The following is a 17,080-nucleotide window of genomic DNA, read 5'->3' as shown; positions in this document are numbered from 1 at the left end:
AAAAGTCTTTTCTACGGACAATGCATGTTAGCCTGGCTGAGTTCTTTGGAAAATTTCTTTCTCTTCAGGAAAGAGATAAATGAGATAATATTGGTAAAAATACCTGGTAAAGTCATTGTGAATTTTGTAATCTTCCTTAATGTATTTTAGCATGTACATTGTGATGTTGTGTAGGTACCATTTGGATTAATCTGTCAGATTAGATGCTGCCAGTGTTCTAATCCAGAAGGTATAAGCCAGTAAACCAAATGCAAGGCAAGATCTTTGCTGGATCTGGTTTTTAAAAATTAACTGTATAACACACATTGGGGCAAGTGTGGAAATCTAAGTAGGGACTGAGCCTTAGAGTATATTAAGGGATTACTGTTAATTTTATTAAGTGTGATAATGGCATTGTGATCATGAGGAAATGTGTTTAGGTTGATAGAAGTGCATACTAAAGTATTTAACGGCGAAATGTAATGACGTCTATAACTGAATATATAGTACCTGAGCAAATATGACAAAATGTTAAGACTTATTAAGTCTAAGTGATAAGTATATGAGTGTTCATTATACTACTCTCTCTACCTTCCGTATGTATAAAAAATGTTCATAATGAAAAGCTAAAGAAAAAAGAATGCATAGTCTAAGGGGGCGGTTTTCTGACATTCAGAGGCAGATTTACGAATGCTTTTGTTACCAGTATCTTGATCAACAAATGATTTTGTAATTTGCCTACTAAATGTGAGAAATGGGTTTTACCTGTAAAACTGTGGCCTGTTGACCAACATGGCGAATACTGGAAGTGAGATTTTTTTTCTGGAAAAATGAAAGATATTTACGATATATAATTATCTAAAAATATCCCAGAGACTCTCTACTTGTCTAAGTAGAGTATAGGAATCCCCAGAGGCCTGTAGGCTGTGCTCTTAGCAATGATGCCCTAGGCTAAATCCTTCAAGGGACCTCTGGCCAAGGACACTGGAGGCTTCTGGGTGTTTGATCCAATTGTCCCTCTGGAATCTTGGCTTTTACTTAAAGAGAAATATTTTTGGCTACTTGTATTTACCAAAAAGAATCTAAAAGTTGTGCATGCCCAAACTGGTTCAGGTTAGTTTCCAAAACATGACTTACACATATATAGATTCTCAGTATTTACACATTACTTCCATTCCCCAGTTTTGAACTTTTCACTGTTATAATCTGGGATACATGTTGTCTTTTTAGCTATCTTTTCAAAACAGCAGTGCCCCACTACTCTTTCATTTACCATATGCTCCAGCTAAACTGATTATTCAATTATCAGCTAGATATACTCTATCCAACTTTTCTTTATTTGAAAAGAAATGTTGTACATAAGGTAACAGCAGTGAACACTGTGATGTCCTTAAAGATCCATTCTGTCATATTTCTCAAAAGTTGATATCAAGAATACATGTTTCATTTACCTTGTTATACGTTTCTAGGAAAATCACACTGCGTTTTTCTTAAATCTCACACTCACAATATTCTGACACCAGATGTGTGAACCAATACTCCAATACCAGCTGGGTGTCCTACAAGTCAATTCAGTTCTGACACTATCTATCTGGAATTAGAGTCAGATCCCACTGGTTAAGCACTCAATTCCACAAGACTGCCCCCCATTTCAGATGACAATCACAGATCCCAGGTCATCACCTGTACTTTTATCCATGGGCTATAAATCAGAGTTCCCAAAACTCTGCCTCAGTTTCAATAATTTGCTAGAACAGCTCACAGATATTAGGGAGACTTAATTTTGCTGGCTTATTATATAATATTATATAAAAAAGAACGAACATTCAGGTGAAGAGACACATATGGTAAGGTCAGGAAGGGCTCCAAATTCAGGAGCTTCTGCCTCTGTGGAATTGGGTATGTGTCACCCTCTCATTGGCATGTGGATATGTTTACTAACCTGGAAGCTCTCCGAACTCCATAGTTTGGGTTTTTTTTTTATGAAGGCTTCATCACATAAGCCTGATCAATTATTTACTCAACCTCCGACTCCTTTCCCCTCCCTGGAGGTGGTAATTTCCAGTATTTTAAAAATCTGTATGTGAAACTTTGGAGCTCTGGGCAACCATACTTTCTGCTATGTTGTTATATTGCATCTGTTATAATTTACTTTAAAATATTTCCTTATAAACAGTGTAATGTTCTTGTGTGTAAATTAACTTTAATCTACACTCTAGGGGAGGTTAGTCATCATTAGAGTTACCTATTAGGAATTCACACTCTAGGGGTGGTTGGTTATAATCTGGAGTGCCCTAATCAGAAATCCATACGCCCCAGGTGGCTACTTAAGCATTTCAAAGATCTTTATTGAAATTTATACCAGAAGGTTCATTAATTAGCATAAGGGATGTTGGAAGTACATTTTCATTGGTGAAATAAATGGTGTCCCAGATATATGGCTAGCTAGAAATATTTCACAGCCCTATCACTCTTGTGTGAATGAAGTACAAGAACACATAACCAGAGTTTAATTCCAAGAGAGCAAGGATTTTTATTGACTTTCCCCACAGCTTTATACCCAGTGCTAAGAACAGAGTCTGATGTATAGTAGACATTCAATATATCCAAAATATGGTGAATAACTTGCTGGAGATCGCAGCAACCTACTACCGTCTCAGTCTAAGTTGTATTTGATTCTGTGTCATCCCTATCTCCCCAGTGCCTTCTATTCAATTCTTGGTGGCATCTACTAACAGATCTGAACAGAAGTTTAGCTGATTCTGCTCTCTGGATATTGCAGCAGCCACCTCAGAGTGAACCTCTTATGCATGATGCTTGTAGGCAGGCATGCTTGAGGACAGAGAATAAGAATTTCCTTAACCTTACATGAGTAGATTATATGACTTTTTCTGCCCACTGGCTCACCCCCACCATCATGTCTTTGTTGCAGCCCATTGGACAGGGCATAGGAAGAATGTGAGAAGGAAGGGAAAGCAGCTCCCTTAAGAGGATATGATCCCTTCTACTCACAGCTTGTTGGTCCGAACTTACTCACATGACCAAACATAGCTCTAAGTGGTGCCAGAAGGTCATGTGCTCAGGAGATACATGTGGTAGGAGTAAAGAGAAGGAGGATTAGCAGGTTCTGCAAAAACAAAAACAAAACAACTCAACGAAACTCACTTGAAAAAATAATTTGAGGTAATTTACCAAGATGTGTAAAGTACTACAAGGCAGATATAAAAGCAAGTAATAAAATAAAGGAGAAAGAGAAGAGGAGAGAAAAAAAGGGTATGAGTAAGATTAGTAGTTAAAATAGATTCCATATATAATTTAATAAAGGAAAGGGTTAGGTTGCCTTTTTTGTTTTTGTGACTTAAAACCAGTAATTTGTCCAAATTGTTGATATACTTTTAAAAATATTTCACTCATTAAATATTGTTTAGATTCTTCCCTACCTTCTTAGAGATTTGATGGATAAAGTACTAACTAGTATTATAACATATGCTACAATAACTAATCCATCAACTTCGATTTTAATAATTGAGAGAGTTTTAAACATTGAAAAAAGTATTTGGTTAACAAGCCAGATATAAAGTATGTAAAAGGATTAAAAATGGTGTGTGTTAATCATCTTTCGCATTTTGCCTACCCTTTCATTGATACTTTAAAATGAGAAACTGCTCAAAATACCAGACATGCAAATGATCTCCCTATTGAGGAAAGTTGCCAGCCAAAGCAGTTATGTCTCAAAATGGTTGTACTGACAAATATTTTAAATTAATACTATAATCATTATTTGGTTGTGTTTTGGTTGCATTATAATCTGCAGACTGGGGAAACTTTCCTCAGGTTTCCAGTTCTTTCCAACTTTAAGATCCTATCATTCCACCATCCTATAAGATGCTTTGTCTTTTCATGCACTCTTTCTTTAGGCTCCAAGTCAATCGGAGAATGAGGTCATTATGCTGCTGTTGATCCTGCTCGACATGGCAGTATATAGACACAGAATGAGGAACCTGAACTGAAACAAAAGTGCAAACCATGCTATAGCTGTATCTTTTAGAGAATTTTTCAGAAGTATCTCACATGTGGTATGGCAAGCATCTCTGCTTGATTCTAAGCTGGGTTTGTTGCTGGGGTTCAAGCCTGTCTGAACATGTCTGGCAAACTAGTGAGTCAAGACTGAAAGAAACCTGCTGACATGGGAGCTGAGACTGCTTCCTAGAACAGAACTCATTTTAGTGGTAGAGAGAATTAGACAGGAAAGCCCTATAAGAAAGACTTAGTCACTGGATGGGGAGTAATAAATACAGCTTGGGGTAGCTGTTACTCAAATCTGTCGCCAACCTAGGCCCATGAAAGCATGTCTGGGTCCCTACAAGAAACAGAGCTCTGCATAAAAACATAAAGAGCTGTTTCACTGAAAACTGTATACGACATTGGACACAAGCAGTCTGCTCTGGGGTTCCCCCAAAGAGGTTAACACAGTGACCTCCATTTCTTTAGGCTACACTGTGGCTTTGGCTGTTTTGTTGGTATCACAGATCCTGGTAGGAGCCTGGAGTGCCTAGGAGAACAGAGCAGGAGAAGAGGGGCACTGAAAGAGAGGAGGGTGAGAGAGACTCCCTCCCCCCATCCTGGGGGTTCCCAGAGAGCTGGAGGTGTCCTTACTATGTTAGTAGGCTTGGTAGGTAGAAGAGTCAGTGAAATTCAAGTTATTCTTGCTAATCTGACCATTTGTACTGTAGCCAATGTATTCAAATGCTATTCCTAATTAAATAGCTCTTATGCAATGGTGTGTTATTGGGTAATTTTTAATTATGTATAGAATCACACGCTCTCCAAGTAGGAAAGAGGGGACTATAGAACGGTGATTCTCAATATGTGAAGGACCAGTTTTTTCCCCCCAACTTTTAGTGGACTGATAGTTTTTGCAAAATATATTAAAAGTGAATTACCAGAATAATAAAGTAAACCGATGACATCGAAAATATAAGTCCCCAATTTTTTCCCCAAATTTTTATTATTACATTCAACAGACATAAAATTACTCTGTCAAGTTGTGATAAAAGTTTCCAGAAGTTAATTTCAACACTTGTCTTGCTGCAGACCTGTAACAATTAGTGGCTGGTTTGTAGACCACATTTCTTGTACTTCATTAACCTCTTACCTGATCGCACCTGAAGGAACTCCATCACCTGGAGGTCCTGCCTCTAGTCATACTTCAGTGAGTGACATAATGTAGGAGAGCACACTTGTTCTAAGGAGATGCGTGAGGAGTAATGGCATCTGCAACTGAATAGAGAGGGAGAATGGGAGAGGGAATAGAAATAGGGGTAAGGGAAGATGGAGAGGGAGAGAGAAAGAGACTGTAGAGAGGGATGAGACAGAGGGACACTGGTAAAATGTTAGCATTTGATGAATCTAGGCAGGTATACAGGTGTTTATTATCCAGTTCTTTCAAATTATCAGAAAATTTCCAATTTAAAAAACAAAAACACTCTCCCATCACTCAGTGATGGGAAACACAATTTTCTCAAAAAGCCAGTTCCATGATAACTCATTTTACTCTTTAAGTACAAATACTGCAGCTAGAACATTAATTTGTGGCTTTCATACCTGCCATTACCATGTGTCTAATCTCCATTCATTTTTCACTCTTTTCACCATATCTCTTATACATTAGATACCCTTACAACGTAACTTTAATCATATCACACCTTTTAAAGACTATCTTGGTATATACCTGTTGTCTTTGAAAGTCAAACTTTTTATTCAAGATTTTCTGCAATCTAATCTTTAACTCTGTTTTTGTTTTCTAGCTTTGCTTTCTCATGGTTAACACTAATGCGAATAAAATTTTTATGCTTTTCCATGTTATTGCTTCTTATTCTCAGAATTTCCTCATACAGAATTTTATTCTATACAGAAATTTATTATTCTCATACAGAAATTTATTCTTTAAGATCCTGCTCAAATTAGTTAAACTAAGATGTAGTTATATATCTTATTATTATACACATCTGTTCAAATCCTACATTCTTCACGAAGTTTTCCTTGATTAATTCGGCCAAACATTGACACTAATCTCCAGGTCTTAATACAGTGCCTGGCACATATACTTAATAGTATACACTTTTCAGTTAAGCTCTCTTAATAGTTCTTAATTTAGAATACAGGATGATAATATAGTCCTTGTCCATCTCAAAGAGTGGCTTTGAAGTTTAAATGTTCGAGGTTAGTATTTTGCATTGTACGTGTGTGTGAAGGTTATCTGTAAACCATAATGCTTCATACTCTTATTTTTATTTTTGCTTTCCCTTGAGGCAACATATAGAACTTATATCTGTCCAAAGGCCTAAGGCAGCATATATAATAGTGGAATGCTCATGGTATTTGAACTTTCCAAGATGTGTAAGAGCATGGAGAATTTGGTTTAAAGCAGTTAGTTCTCAGATCCTCGCATCTCTTAGGCAGCCATCCCTAAAACTGATGTGCCTGAAAATGTGCCCTGGGCATCAGAGTGTAAACTGCACTCCTTTTCTCTCCCCTACTTTACAAAAGAAAGGCAATTCTTCCCCATCTTAAATCTTACTGTGGTGCAATACCCCGCCCCCCTCCCCAATCTTTACCCTGAGGCTGGGGAAGAGTCGGGGGTGGGTGGGGGATGCAAAACCTTCAAGACGCCAAAAGAAACAATTAGCCTGGGGAAGAGAATGGGTAACCATCCTTTCACAAGTCAGGTGGGTTTCAGTTACTTGAATTTCAACAAAGTTGAAAGAGAACCTAGTCAGAGTTGTCAGCTGTTAAATCATTAAAAGTATTTTTTCTTTATTAGATCTTTATGTGGGTTTTTTTTTTGGCATATAATTTGGAGGAGTTCAAAGAATGAAGCATGAGTACTATACCAAAACTCCATTCATTCTCATCTACTTATTTATGTGGACAAGTTTTCTTAATGCTTACACCCATGGAATTGAAAACTTGGAATTAATGCTGAACTCAGTCTCATTCTAGTTGTTAATCCACTGATGACTGGTTGAAAAAAAAATCATCCAATTCCATCTCTGTAAAGATGCATTTTCAACAGAATTTTACATTTATGGTTAATATTTATAAATATTGGCAATATATTTGTTTTATCAGTTGAAATAATGACTTAGGTATATAAGCACAGGAAATTTAAAACTACTCTTAAATTTCAATTTATATACACATTTTTATTACAAGGAACTATAAGATGATCAATAAAACAGCTCAAATATGAAATATGTTAAGAAAAAACTCGGAGTGGGGAGATGTGGAACGTTGAGTTCCAGAAGACAAACGAAGTATGAAAATTGCCTAAGTATAAGAGAGATTTTATTTAGGAAGTATTAGTGGATAATAAATCCCTATGGTCTTTGGAGTGCATTGGCTACATTTTAAAAAACGGGAGTTATAAAATATTTAAACAAGCTGAGAAAAAAATGTAGATGTTACTTTACGCCCTATAAGGACGAACAAAATTGTTTTGGAGGGCTCATGACCCCCAAAGCTTGAGGATCTTGAACATTAAGGATTTAACCATTCCTTGAGGTATTCAAACGCAGGTTAGAGTAAAACCTGTGGGTCTATGTTGCCCATATGGATTTAGTACCTTGCATTGTATTATTTATTTTTATTCGTTTTAATCGCCGCTTTTCGTAGACTGTAAGCTCTCAAAAGACCAAGGACTTGTTTGATTCCTGGCTCAGTGCCTTTACACAAGGGACACTCCCCAAACACCCCGGAATGAATGACTTTATCGTGAGAACTCGGAGGGTTGTTAAAATCCCCAGCTAGCCCTGGGGTTTTCGTTCTGCGTGTCCCGCCCGCTGCAAGCCGGGGGAAGGCGTGGGAAGACCCGAAGGAAACTCTGAGCACCCCGCGGGGCGGGGGCCGGGCGGGGCCCGGGTGGGGGTGCCGGCGCGGAACCCGCGGCCGGGGGAGGCGCCACCTTGCGCCGCCGCGCAGGCGCGCAGCCGTCTCCGCGTGAGTGCGCGCAGTGGCGCGCCTGTCCCCGCGCGGGCTCCGTAGCGCGTGTGCAGGCTGACGCAGCTCGCGGGCCCTCCTCTTGCTCTGCAGCGGCGCCGGCGGAGTTTTGGGCGTTGGGGAGGGGGCGAGGGAGCGAGAGTCGAAAGAGGGAGGCGGCGGCGGCGGGGAGGAGGAGGAGGAGCAGGCGCCGCCATGGCCGCCGCAATCAGCGACATGGCCGACCTGGAGGAGCTCTCCCGCCTGAGCCCGCTGCCCCCCGGCAGCCCCGGACCGGCGGCGCGGGGCCGGGCCGAGCCCCCCGAGGAGGACGAGGAGGAGGAGGAGGGAGAGGAGGACGAGGAAGAGGCGGAGGCCGAGGCGGTGGCGGCACTGCTCCTGAACGGCGGCGGTGGGGGCGCGGGAGGCGGCGGCGGAGCGGGGGGCGGCGAGGCGGAGACGATGTCGGAGCCGAGCCCCGAGAGCGCCAGCCAGGCCGGGGAGGACGAGGACGAGGACGAGGACGAAGAGGAGGAGGACGAGAGCAGCAGTAGCGGCGGCGGCGAGGAGGAGAGCAGCGCCGAGAGCCTGGTGGGCAGCAGCGGCGGGAGCAGCAGCGACGAGACGCGCTCGCTCAGCCCCAGCGCCGCTAGCAGCAGCAGCGGGGATGGGGACGGCAAGGAGGGCCTGGACGAGCCCAAGGGACCGCGGGGCAGCCAGGGTGGCGGCGGGGGCGGCAGCAGTAGTAGCAGCGTCGTCTCCAGCGGCGGCGACGAGGGCTACGGGACAGGGGGAGGCGGAAGCAGCGCGACCTCCGGGGGCCGGCGAGGCAGCTTGGAGATGTCGTCGGATGGGGAACCCCTGAGCCGCATGGACTCGGAGGACAGGTCAGTGCACGGAAGCGTTTCCCTTTTCCTTCTCCTCTGCCACTCCTGGGTCCAGGGGGACTTTTTGCCGAGATCCCCGGCCCCTCCCCCAGGCTTTCAACTCGGGAATCTTTCCCCGCCGCCGCGCCCCTCTCGCCGCGGATAGCGGCTTCAAACTCTCAAACCATTTCCCCCCTAACTCTCCTTTCCCCGCCTTCTTCTCCCTTGGCTCTTCACTCCTTACAGACCTAAGGACCGCTCTAACTCGGAAACAGTCCCCAAAGTAGGCCTAGATCCTCTGGCGGAGCAAAAGCGGCCCTTGATGTACACACCTCGGTGCACAAGGTTAGCGTCAGCGGTGTTCGCGAACACTTGTCAGAGCTATAATTGACAAGTGTTTTCCAACATGGCTGGTTTCGCCTGGATTTAACAGAACTTCCTTGTTGGGGGACGGGGGGGAACCCCAACTATCACTCCTTATTACTTAAAAAATAATAAGTATTCTTTTATAGTTAATCAGTGCTTCCAAAATTCTTCACGTATACAGTCATTAATGTGGTCTCTGAAGTGATTTTAATAACTTGTTTGCTTTGTGATCAAACGTGGAAGAAAGTTTAAAACGAATAAATTCATTGTAGAAAAGAAAAATGAGTTGATGTCTTTTAAAATAACTGAGAAATCGAAGAGAGTTGGAATCGGAAAAAAATACAGTCTCGATTGTGCAACGTATTAGTATGCTGTTAATATTTTGATATGGTAATGCTTTAGCGTGAGAGTCATGATTTTAGATGATAATATTTAAAGTCATGTATTGGAGAAATCTCTAAAGGAAGTAGCACTTTTCTAAAGCTCGTTAGAAATAACGTGGAGACTTAAAAAATGCGCTTCATTTTTTTCGCGACATTAAAATTGATTGCAATGCTATGTTTCAGCTGATACTATCATTTTTGATCTCTGGAAAACTCCGTATTTTAACTAATTGGTTTTTAATGTACTTTTTAAAAACAACTATCTCATGCATATTATATTGCTTCTAAAGTATATTAGCATTTATTTTGACCATCTGCTAATGTTTTGATGAGCAGTAGAATTTTTAACAATCGCTATTGACTTTTAAGTTTTAAGTATTTAAAGTTGTAGGAATTCTGATTAACTGATAAAAACGAACACTTTGGTTTATAGCGAACGTAATGAAGAATACAAGGCCCTACATTGAAAATATAGCGTTAGAATCTGTTTGACACTTTAATGTTTAGTTAAGAAAACATCTTGGATGGGGTCAAATAGACTACAAACCTTAGAAAAATTGTACTGAACTACCTAGGCATGGCAGGAGGGAGAATGTCTTCAAGAAAATTAAAAATTGATGTGAACTGCACAACGAATCATGTATTAATTATTTTATTATATTCTCCTTCATTGGTACCTGTAGATATTTGAAAGTTGACATAGACAGTCAGCATCTACCATAGTTCTATTTAACAGTGTACACACACACACACACACACACACACGCGCGCGCGCGCACGCACGCACACTCACACCTAGCACCGCAGAAGTTGTCAGTCATTTTCATTCTCACAACTGTGGTGCAAGATAGGTATTACTTTGATTTCCATTTAACAGATGAAGAAGCAAGTTGAATGTCTTACTAAAAACAACAAGTGTAGAATGGTAGTGGTGGAGCTGGATCAGAACAAAGGTTCTCTAGTCCCCTGCTGTTTCCACTTCACAAGAATTAGAATAATTCTTAAATAACAGTCTGTGTCAGGTTTGTTTGTTTTAAGTTAATATCTGTCCTCTGCATCCTTTTAGGAGACAACGAATTATTGGTCAAGTAATATTTCAGGAAGTAGAGTTTTGGCTGTATTTCATACTTATTAGATATTCACTTGATTGTCTAATTTCCACATCATATTTCAGAGTAAGGAGTAAGATATTGGTGCCTCAAGTCCAAATAAGGTTAATATTTGATACCGAAACATACTTGCTTTTCTTAATGCTTAAACATTAGAGACTGCAAAATAATGTAGTCATTTTACCATTCAGGGTAATACAAGCAATAGATTTATTACTTGTATGAAAAAGCCTTACATTATTAGTGAAACTTGTTACGGTCTTGATAATCTTAATTCTGAAATGTCCCTTTTTTGCCTTTGAGGGTTTTTTTTGTTGTTATTTTAAATTTGGAAAGGATTCATAATTCTTAAAAACTGTTCTGCAGATTACACCAGTCTATGTAGATTTTACAGATTGATTTCATGGTAGGAAGTCTTTATTTTTGTAACTCATGAAAGGATATTGTGGTTTTAAAGTGCTTTTAAAAAACTTGAGGCATTCCTATTGCAACGATTTTTTATCTCACAATTATTCTGTGTATTAGAATGCCTGTTCAGTTTTCTATCATTGAAATTAGATTGCATCTTTGAGGTTAACATACTTTAGAATTTGTTGAACTTTCTTAAATCTTTTTTCTTTTAAAGAAAGAGTTAAATATAAAGCTTTAGAGCTTACCTTTATGGGCATGTATTGGAAGTGTTTGTTGTATGGTGAAAAGTAACTAATTTATAAAATGATTAAATGACACCGGGTACAAAAAACATTTTCCCTAGGAGAGAGTTATTCAAAACCAGCATAAGTGTATTAGTGTATTTATTTTGATAAAGTTAGAAAACCTTAAAGATGATAGGTAATATAGGAATTTTCTTTGGGAGTACTATTTAGATGTGCAAGACCCCTAAAAACTAGTTTTACTTTGAATCTAAGCTTGCATTTTTTTTTTTTAAAAAAGTTTTACCACCTTTTAAGTTATTTTCAGAGGCAAAGTTAATTTAAATACAATTTTAGAATTTAAAATGCCTCTAAAAAATTTTTTTGGTTTACAAATTGTTCTAGCTATTGAATCAGATTATACTTAAAGAAAGTACTCTTAGCTTCTTATCTATATAAATGAATCGATAATAACCTTTGATTTGTGGTTATTTGTCTCTTTTTTACATTATGTTGTTTTTTTCACCCCCAACTAGACTATGTCATCACTTATTTAGAAAAAGCCAAGACCTCTTTTAGACACTTTTATCAGCCTTTCTGCATAAATTCATGCATCAAGTGAAAAGTGCATGTGTAAGGATGAGGCGGATAGGGAAGGGCATATAGAATGAAATTTATTTTAAATGATCATCAAAGGTCACAGGGTCTTATCATTTTGTGGGTCAAAATTTTGACTTCTAACCATTTGGGTTGTAAACTTTGAGGTATTATTAATATTGCTTGACAGTGGGAAAACAGACTTATATTGCCCGATTTCCCAGTGATATGATTGGGGAGATCTTTTTCTAGTTATAGAGGCTAAACTTTTAAATCATACTAACACTAGAAGGGTGGCTGCATGTTGAGGTTATTGTCAAGCTTTATTAAGGAACTGTAGGTTTGAGGCAATAAAATATTTTTATGTAAAGTAATATTTTGCTCAAATTTCATGAGACTCTTCGCTATTAACCCCTTTCAACTGTTTACCCCTTTCAACTCTGAAGCAAACAGCTGTCCATAATCTTTCCAGAGTTCCTCTTTTAGCTACCCTTTTTATTTTGATTAAATTTAGGGAAAAGAGCTAATAGGTCTCAGTTTTCATTGATAACATATTGTAATGCTTAGTTAAGGAAAGTAGGACGGCAATTCAAAGTGGGATTGAATTTATATGGAGAGATTCTAAGGGGTCGTTTTACTTTTAAGAAACATTAAAACTACTTTGTTGAGTCAGAGAATCCTGTGTGTCGGCTAGTTTGCTACCAAACACAGGTATTTACTGTGTGCAAGGTTCTTTACTGGATACTGTGAGAGAGATGACAAAATGCTTCCCACTTCATATTGCATATTGCTGTGAGACCTAATTCCAAGGTGTAGGTTTTGCCATAGCTCGTAGTTCAAAACTTCATTGACTACTAATGTAAACGAAGTTAGAGACTTCACACCTTTCCTGTTTTATTATTTATTGTTGTTTAACACATTTTCCTAAAATTTGCAACTTGAGAGAACAAACAATTGTTATCATATATGGTTTCTCAGAGTCAAGAATGGAGAGGCTTACCTGGGCAGTTCTGGCTCAGGGTCTCAGAAAGATTGCAGTGAGAATGTTGGCCAGAACTGCAGTCATCCAAAGGCTTGTCTGGGGCTAAGAATCCTTTTCCAAGATGGCTCACTTATGTAGCTCTTGGCAAGAGGTCTCAGTTAACTCACCAAGTCATTATCTCCATAGGGCTGTTTGTGTGTCCTCATGACATAGTACCTAGTTTCCCCCAGAGCAAGTGATCTGAGAGAAGCAAGGAAGAAGGCCACAATGCCTTCTTATGACCTACATAATACCTGTTCACAGTTGCTTCTTCATATACCTTCATTTAGCAGATAAATTTTTCCTGTTTTTCTTTTCATTCATACTTATGATACGCAGTAGTTGCTGCAGAATTTTGTTTACTGAGACAACCTTCCAAAACCCATCAAAATGCCGCAGTGAATCCTTTCCTGGTCTTTTAAAACGTGGCCTTAATTTATTTTTCCTTTTAATTTCCATGTTTGTATTTATTCTCTAATTTTTCCTCCCCTTTTTATGACTGTTCTATAGGTGGAGGGATGTGTAAAGTATCGCAGTATGAAGAGCCTATAATCTGGAGTTTAAAGGGTACAATTCAAGCCTTAGTTTTGCTGTTATACCTGTATTATGATTTTAAGTAAAATCTTTGAGCTTTAGTTCTTCAACTGCAAAACAGTTAGGTTTTACTGTGGGGAATTTCTGTTAACTATTCCTGTGAACTTTTCTGAAGAACGCTTGTTATTTGAACGCTTGCTTCAAATATAGCATCCTTGTTGTAGAATGGTATATTTTTGAGAGCAGGTAAAGTTTAGCTTGTTTAGAATTTTGTAGTATTTAACACAATACTTTGGAGCGGTGAATACTCACCTGTTAGAATTAAATCGAAATGCCAAAAATAAAATTTGTATAAATAGAGGAGACTATAAACTGAGAGCCAAGAATTGGTGCCCTTGGTTAGATCATTGTTGTATTTGTTATTGATGAGTTTAAGGCCAGCTTTGTCTCTGGGCGTGCACTCAAATAAGGCCTGTGAGATTGTATGCAAAATTTTATGTGAGCATTTCTCTTGGATGTGAACAACTTTTATCAGATTTTGAAAATTTGGTCTAGAAGAACTACCAATTTAGAGGAGACTCAGAAGTGCTTAATGTTCGTTGAAATTGTAAATGTCTATAAACATTTTTAAAACATAAGCATGAGTATGGGAATCTGAAATTGATAGTCACCAAGGGTTTTTTTTTTTTTTTAAACCATTGTTTAGAAGCATTTACTGTATAAAAATGCATAACATTTTGTCAGAGTTAAATGGGAATTTTGAAATTAAAGAGGGAGAAGGAAGTATAGGGAACATAGTGGTTAAGAGTGTGATATGAGTCAGAATGTTTGGATTTGAATTCTGGCTCTCACTTAAGCTGAGTGACCATAGGACAGTTATTTAATGTATTAATACTCTTTCAGGTTTCTTATCTGCAAAAGGGGGAAAGTAATGGTTTCTCTTCTGTAAGATTGTTGTGGAGATTACATGTAGAGTATTTGGCACACAATTTATTAAGCGTTTACTATGGAACCTTCATTGTGTGTTAGGTACAATTCCAGGTGCTGGATATACAGCAGTGAATGAAACAAAGCCTCTGACCTCATGTGCGGAGGAGACAGACTGCACAAATGAACTGATAATATACCTAGCAATGATTTATTATTATGAAGCAGTGTAAGATCTAAAGTGCCAAAAAGTATGATACCAGCTGTTAAATGTGTGGCATGTATCTATGAATGAGTGCTGCAGAAACTTGCAAAAGGATATGCTAGACCAAAATATTTCCTTATAAAATCTTCATTTTAATTAGTTTTTTAAACATATATATCTGTTCTGTGGGTTACCCAAAAGGCCTCATAATCTCTTTTATATTTAATAGTTTTTAATGTGTAAATGAATCTACTGATCTATTAGTAAAAAGCTTTAAAGTATTTTTTCTAGTAATGGTAATGGATTTGCAGTGATCTAACCACATGTTGAGTTCATTTTTATGACTAATTGTTTGCATTTGTGAAAATAATAGTTACTTTGACCTTAGAACTAAATGGACAGTTTTGGGCATGGATAGGAGATCAGATGAATGTTTGGATGTTTAAAAAATATTTTTTAAAAGTATTTATTGGTGGTTATCATTATGCCCTGTTTAGTGATGAGATGATAGTACTTCTCCAGAGATTTAGTTTTAAAAAAGAAGACTAAAAAGAATATTCCATTATTTTCTCGTTTTTCTTTAAATTGTAACACAGTACATTATAATTAAAATTGGAGAGTACTGTGATGAGTGACTAATGTTTTGGTGAGAGAGGGTGACTGGATTTAATGTTTGGTGAGTGATGAAGAGAAATTTCTAGAAAGCCCGAATGAACGGTACAAAGGAAGGAGCCTAGCATATTCAGGATAGTTCCTGCCTGTATCAGAGTATCCACATTGGAACTAGGAAATAAGAATTAATGGCCAAAGTGGGACCTTTCATGCTAAAACATTCACATCTTTCTCATGATAGGTTTGTGAGTCAGATTTTTTTTTGTCTCTCCCCATCTTTTGTCTTTGTAACTCCTACTCACATTCAAGTCTTAACCTTGAACATATTCTCAGGCTAACTATCCCTCATTCTTTGTTAGACACATTGCTAGACACAGTGAATAACTTCAAGTTATTCATTGCCCTTATCACAGTTTTAATGATTTATCCTGCTAGAATGTGTGCTTGGTAACAATAGGAACCATTTCTGTTTATCATTGTTCTGTCTGCAGCACCTGGCACAATGCTTGACACTTATTTTCGGTATTCTTAAATATATTTTGGATGAATGATGAAACTCGTGTTTTAGAGGAAAATTATATATGTGGCGAAGTTAAAGAAGGAGGGTTCAGGAGCTGGGAGACCAATTAGGAGGTTAAAAGGAATAGTACAGTTGTGAAATGAAGAGACTTGATCTAGGGTAGAAGATGGGGGAACAATCATACTTGAAACTGAATCAAAGGAAAGAATCTGATTTTCTGAGTTGTCTCTAAGACAAATACTGTTATTAATTCTGAATAAAATAGGTTTTTTTCTTGAGAATTTAATTGAAACAGTAGTTTACATCTATTACTAAAATAACTAAAGGAATACTAGGTAATGAAAGAGCAATAAACCTTGCCAGAAAGACTTGGGTTATTTTAATTTAACTTCTCAGAAGATGTTTGCTTACCTGTAAAATAGGAAAAATATCTTAGTGTTATGATTAAGTGAGATGGAATATATAAAAGGGTCTAGAACTGTATTTAATTCAGTCATTTATCCTCCCACTTTTCATGCATAGAGATGTGGAAAGAATACTCAAGTGGGACTAAGTAATCAATTTTGTACTGGCTTCACTAGATACTGCCTGCAGGAAATTTAGCAAATGATTTCATTTCTCTGAACTTCAGATTGATCTTTTTCTTAAAAGTGAGGGTTTTTGAATAAACAGTATAATTTGGAAGTATCTTTTAGACCAAGTAATGCAGGTGTGACTTTGTGGTATCTAGGATCTCAAAGATACTTTAGGTAGGTTCTTCTGGGTTCAAAAATCACCAGAATTCTAATTTATATTTGTGGTGTTGTATTGAAGTATCTATTTCTGTTTGTCATCTCTAGGCTATACTTTTAAGATTAAAATCAGGTCCTATATATCTTTGTAGTTCCGGCACTTACCTACCTACACCCACCTATTACGCTGCCTGTATATATTCAGCAACTCAGTAATTGGTTGAATTCAACTGAATATGGATGTACATGATACATATTTTTTTTCTCACTGTCATTGTGACTGCATGAAACGAGGAGAATGATTCTGTGCCTATGTCCCCCCCAATTTTTTGTAACAGCATATGTGGAAACAGTATTCGAAAAAGTTGTGATTATTTGAATACTCTAAAGAAGGAGACTTCCCCAATTTATATTTTGTTCCCCAACAAAAATAAATTTGCATACTATTTTAGGAGAAAGCTGTCTAGTTTGCTTAAGAATCTGAGACTCTTGAGCTTATTGAAAGGATTTTAAGAAGTTCAGGTCATTGCATTGTCACACCCAACCAGTGAGGCGAGGAAGTGCACAGAGGTTATAACTTGCCTGTCACACAGCTCCTTGAGAATGCAGGCAGTCCTGCCT

The 17,080-nt window shown here is 38.3% G+C and overlaps 1 protein-coding gene across 5 annotated transcripts in view; it reads left to right on the top strand.

Moving 5' to 3' along the window:
- Positions 1 to 7,994: 7,994 nt before the first annotated feature.
- The window catches only part of AEBP2 (AE binding protein 2), a 73,162-nt gene continuing 64,076 nt past the window's right edge, over positions 7,995 to 17,080 (top strand). Inside the window, exons 1-2 of one of the 5 annotated variants that reach the window (XM_023538252.1) lie at positions 7,995 to 8,843; positions 9,069 to 9,167. In XM_023538252.1, coding sequence (XP_023394020.1) covers positions 8,173 to 8,843; positions 9,069 to 9,167 — 770 coding nt within the window. In that variant the 5' untranslated portion in view covers positions 7,995 to 8,172. The remainder of the gene's footprint in view (positions 8,844 to 9,068; positions 9,168 to 17,080) is intronic. The other 4 variants (XM_011372928.2, XM_011372929.2, XM_023538253.1 and 1 more) reach the window with 4 other exon arrangements.

Source organism: Pteropus vampyrus, unplaced genomic scaffold, assembly GCF_000151845.1.
Source record: "Pteropus vampyrus isolate Shadow unplaced genomic scaffold, Pvam_2.0 Scaffold216, whole genome shotgun sequence".
Taxonomy (NCBI): Eukaryota; Metazoa; Chordata; class Mammalia; order Chiroptera; family Pteropodidae; genus Pteropus; species Pteropus vampyrus.
The sequence above is the reverse complement of the archived record's forward strand: the minus strand, read 5'-3'. Positions and strand labels throughout refer to the sequence as shown.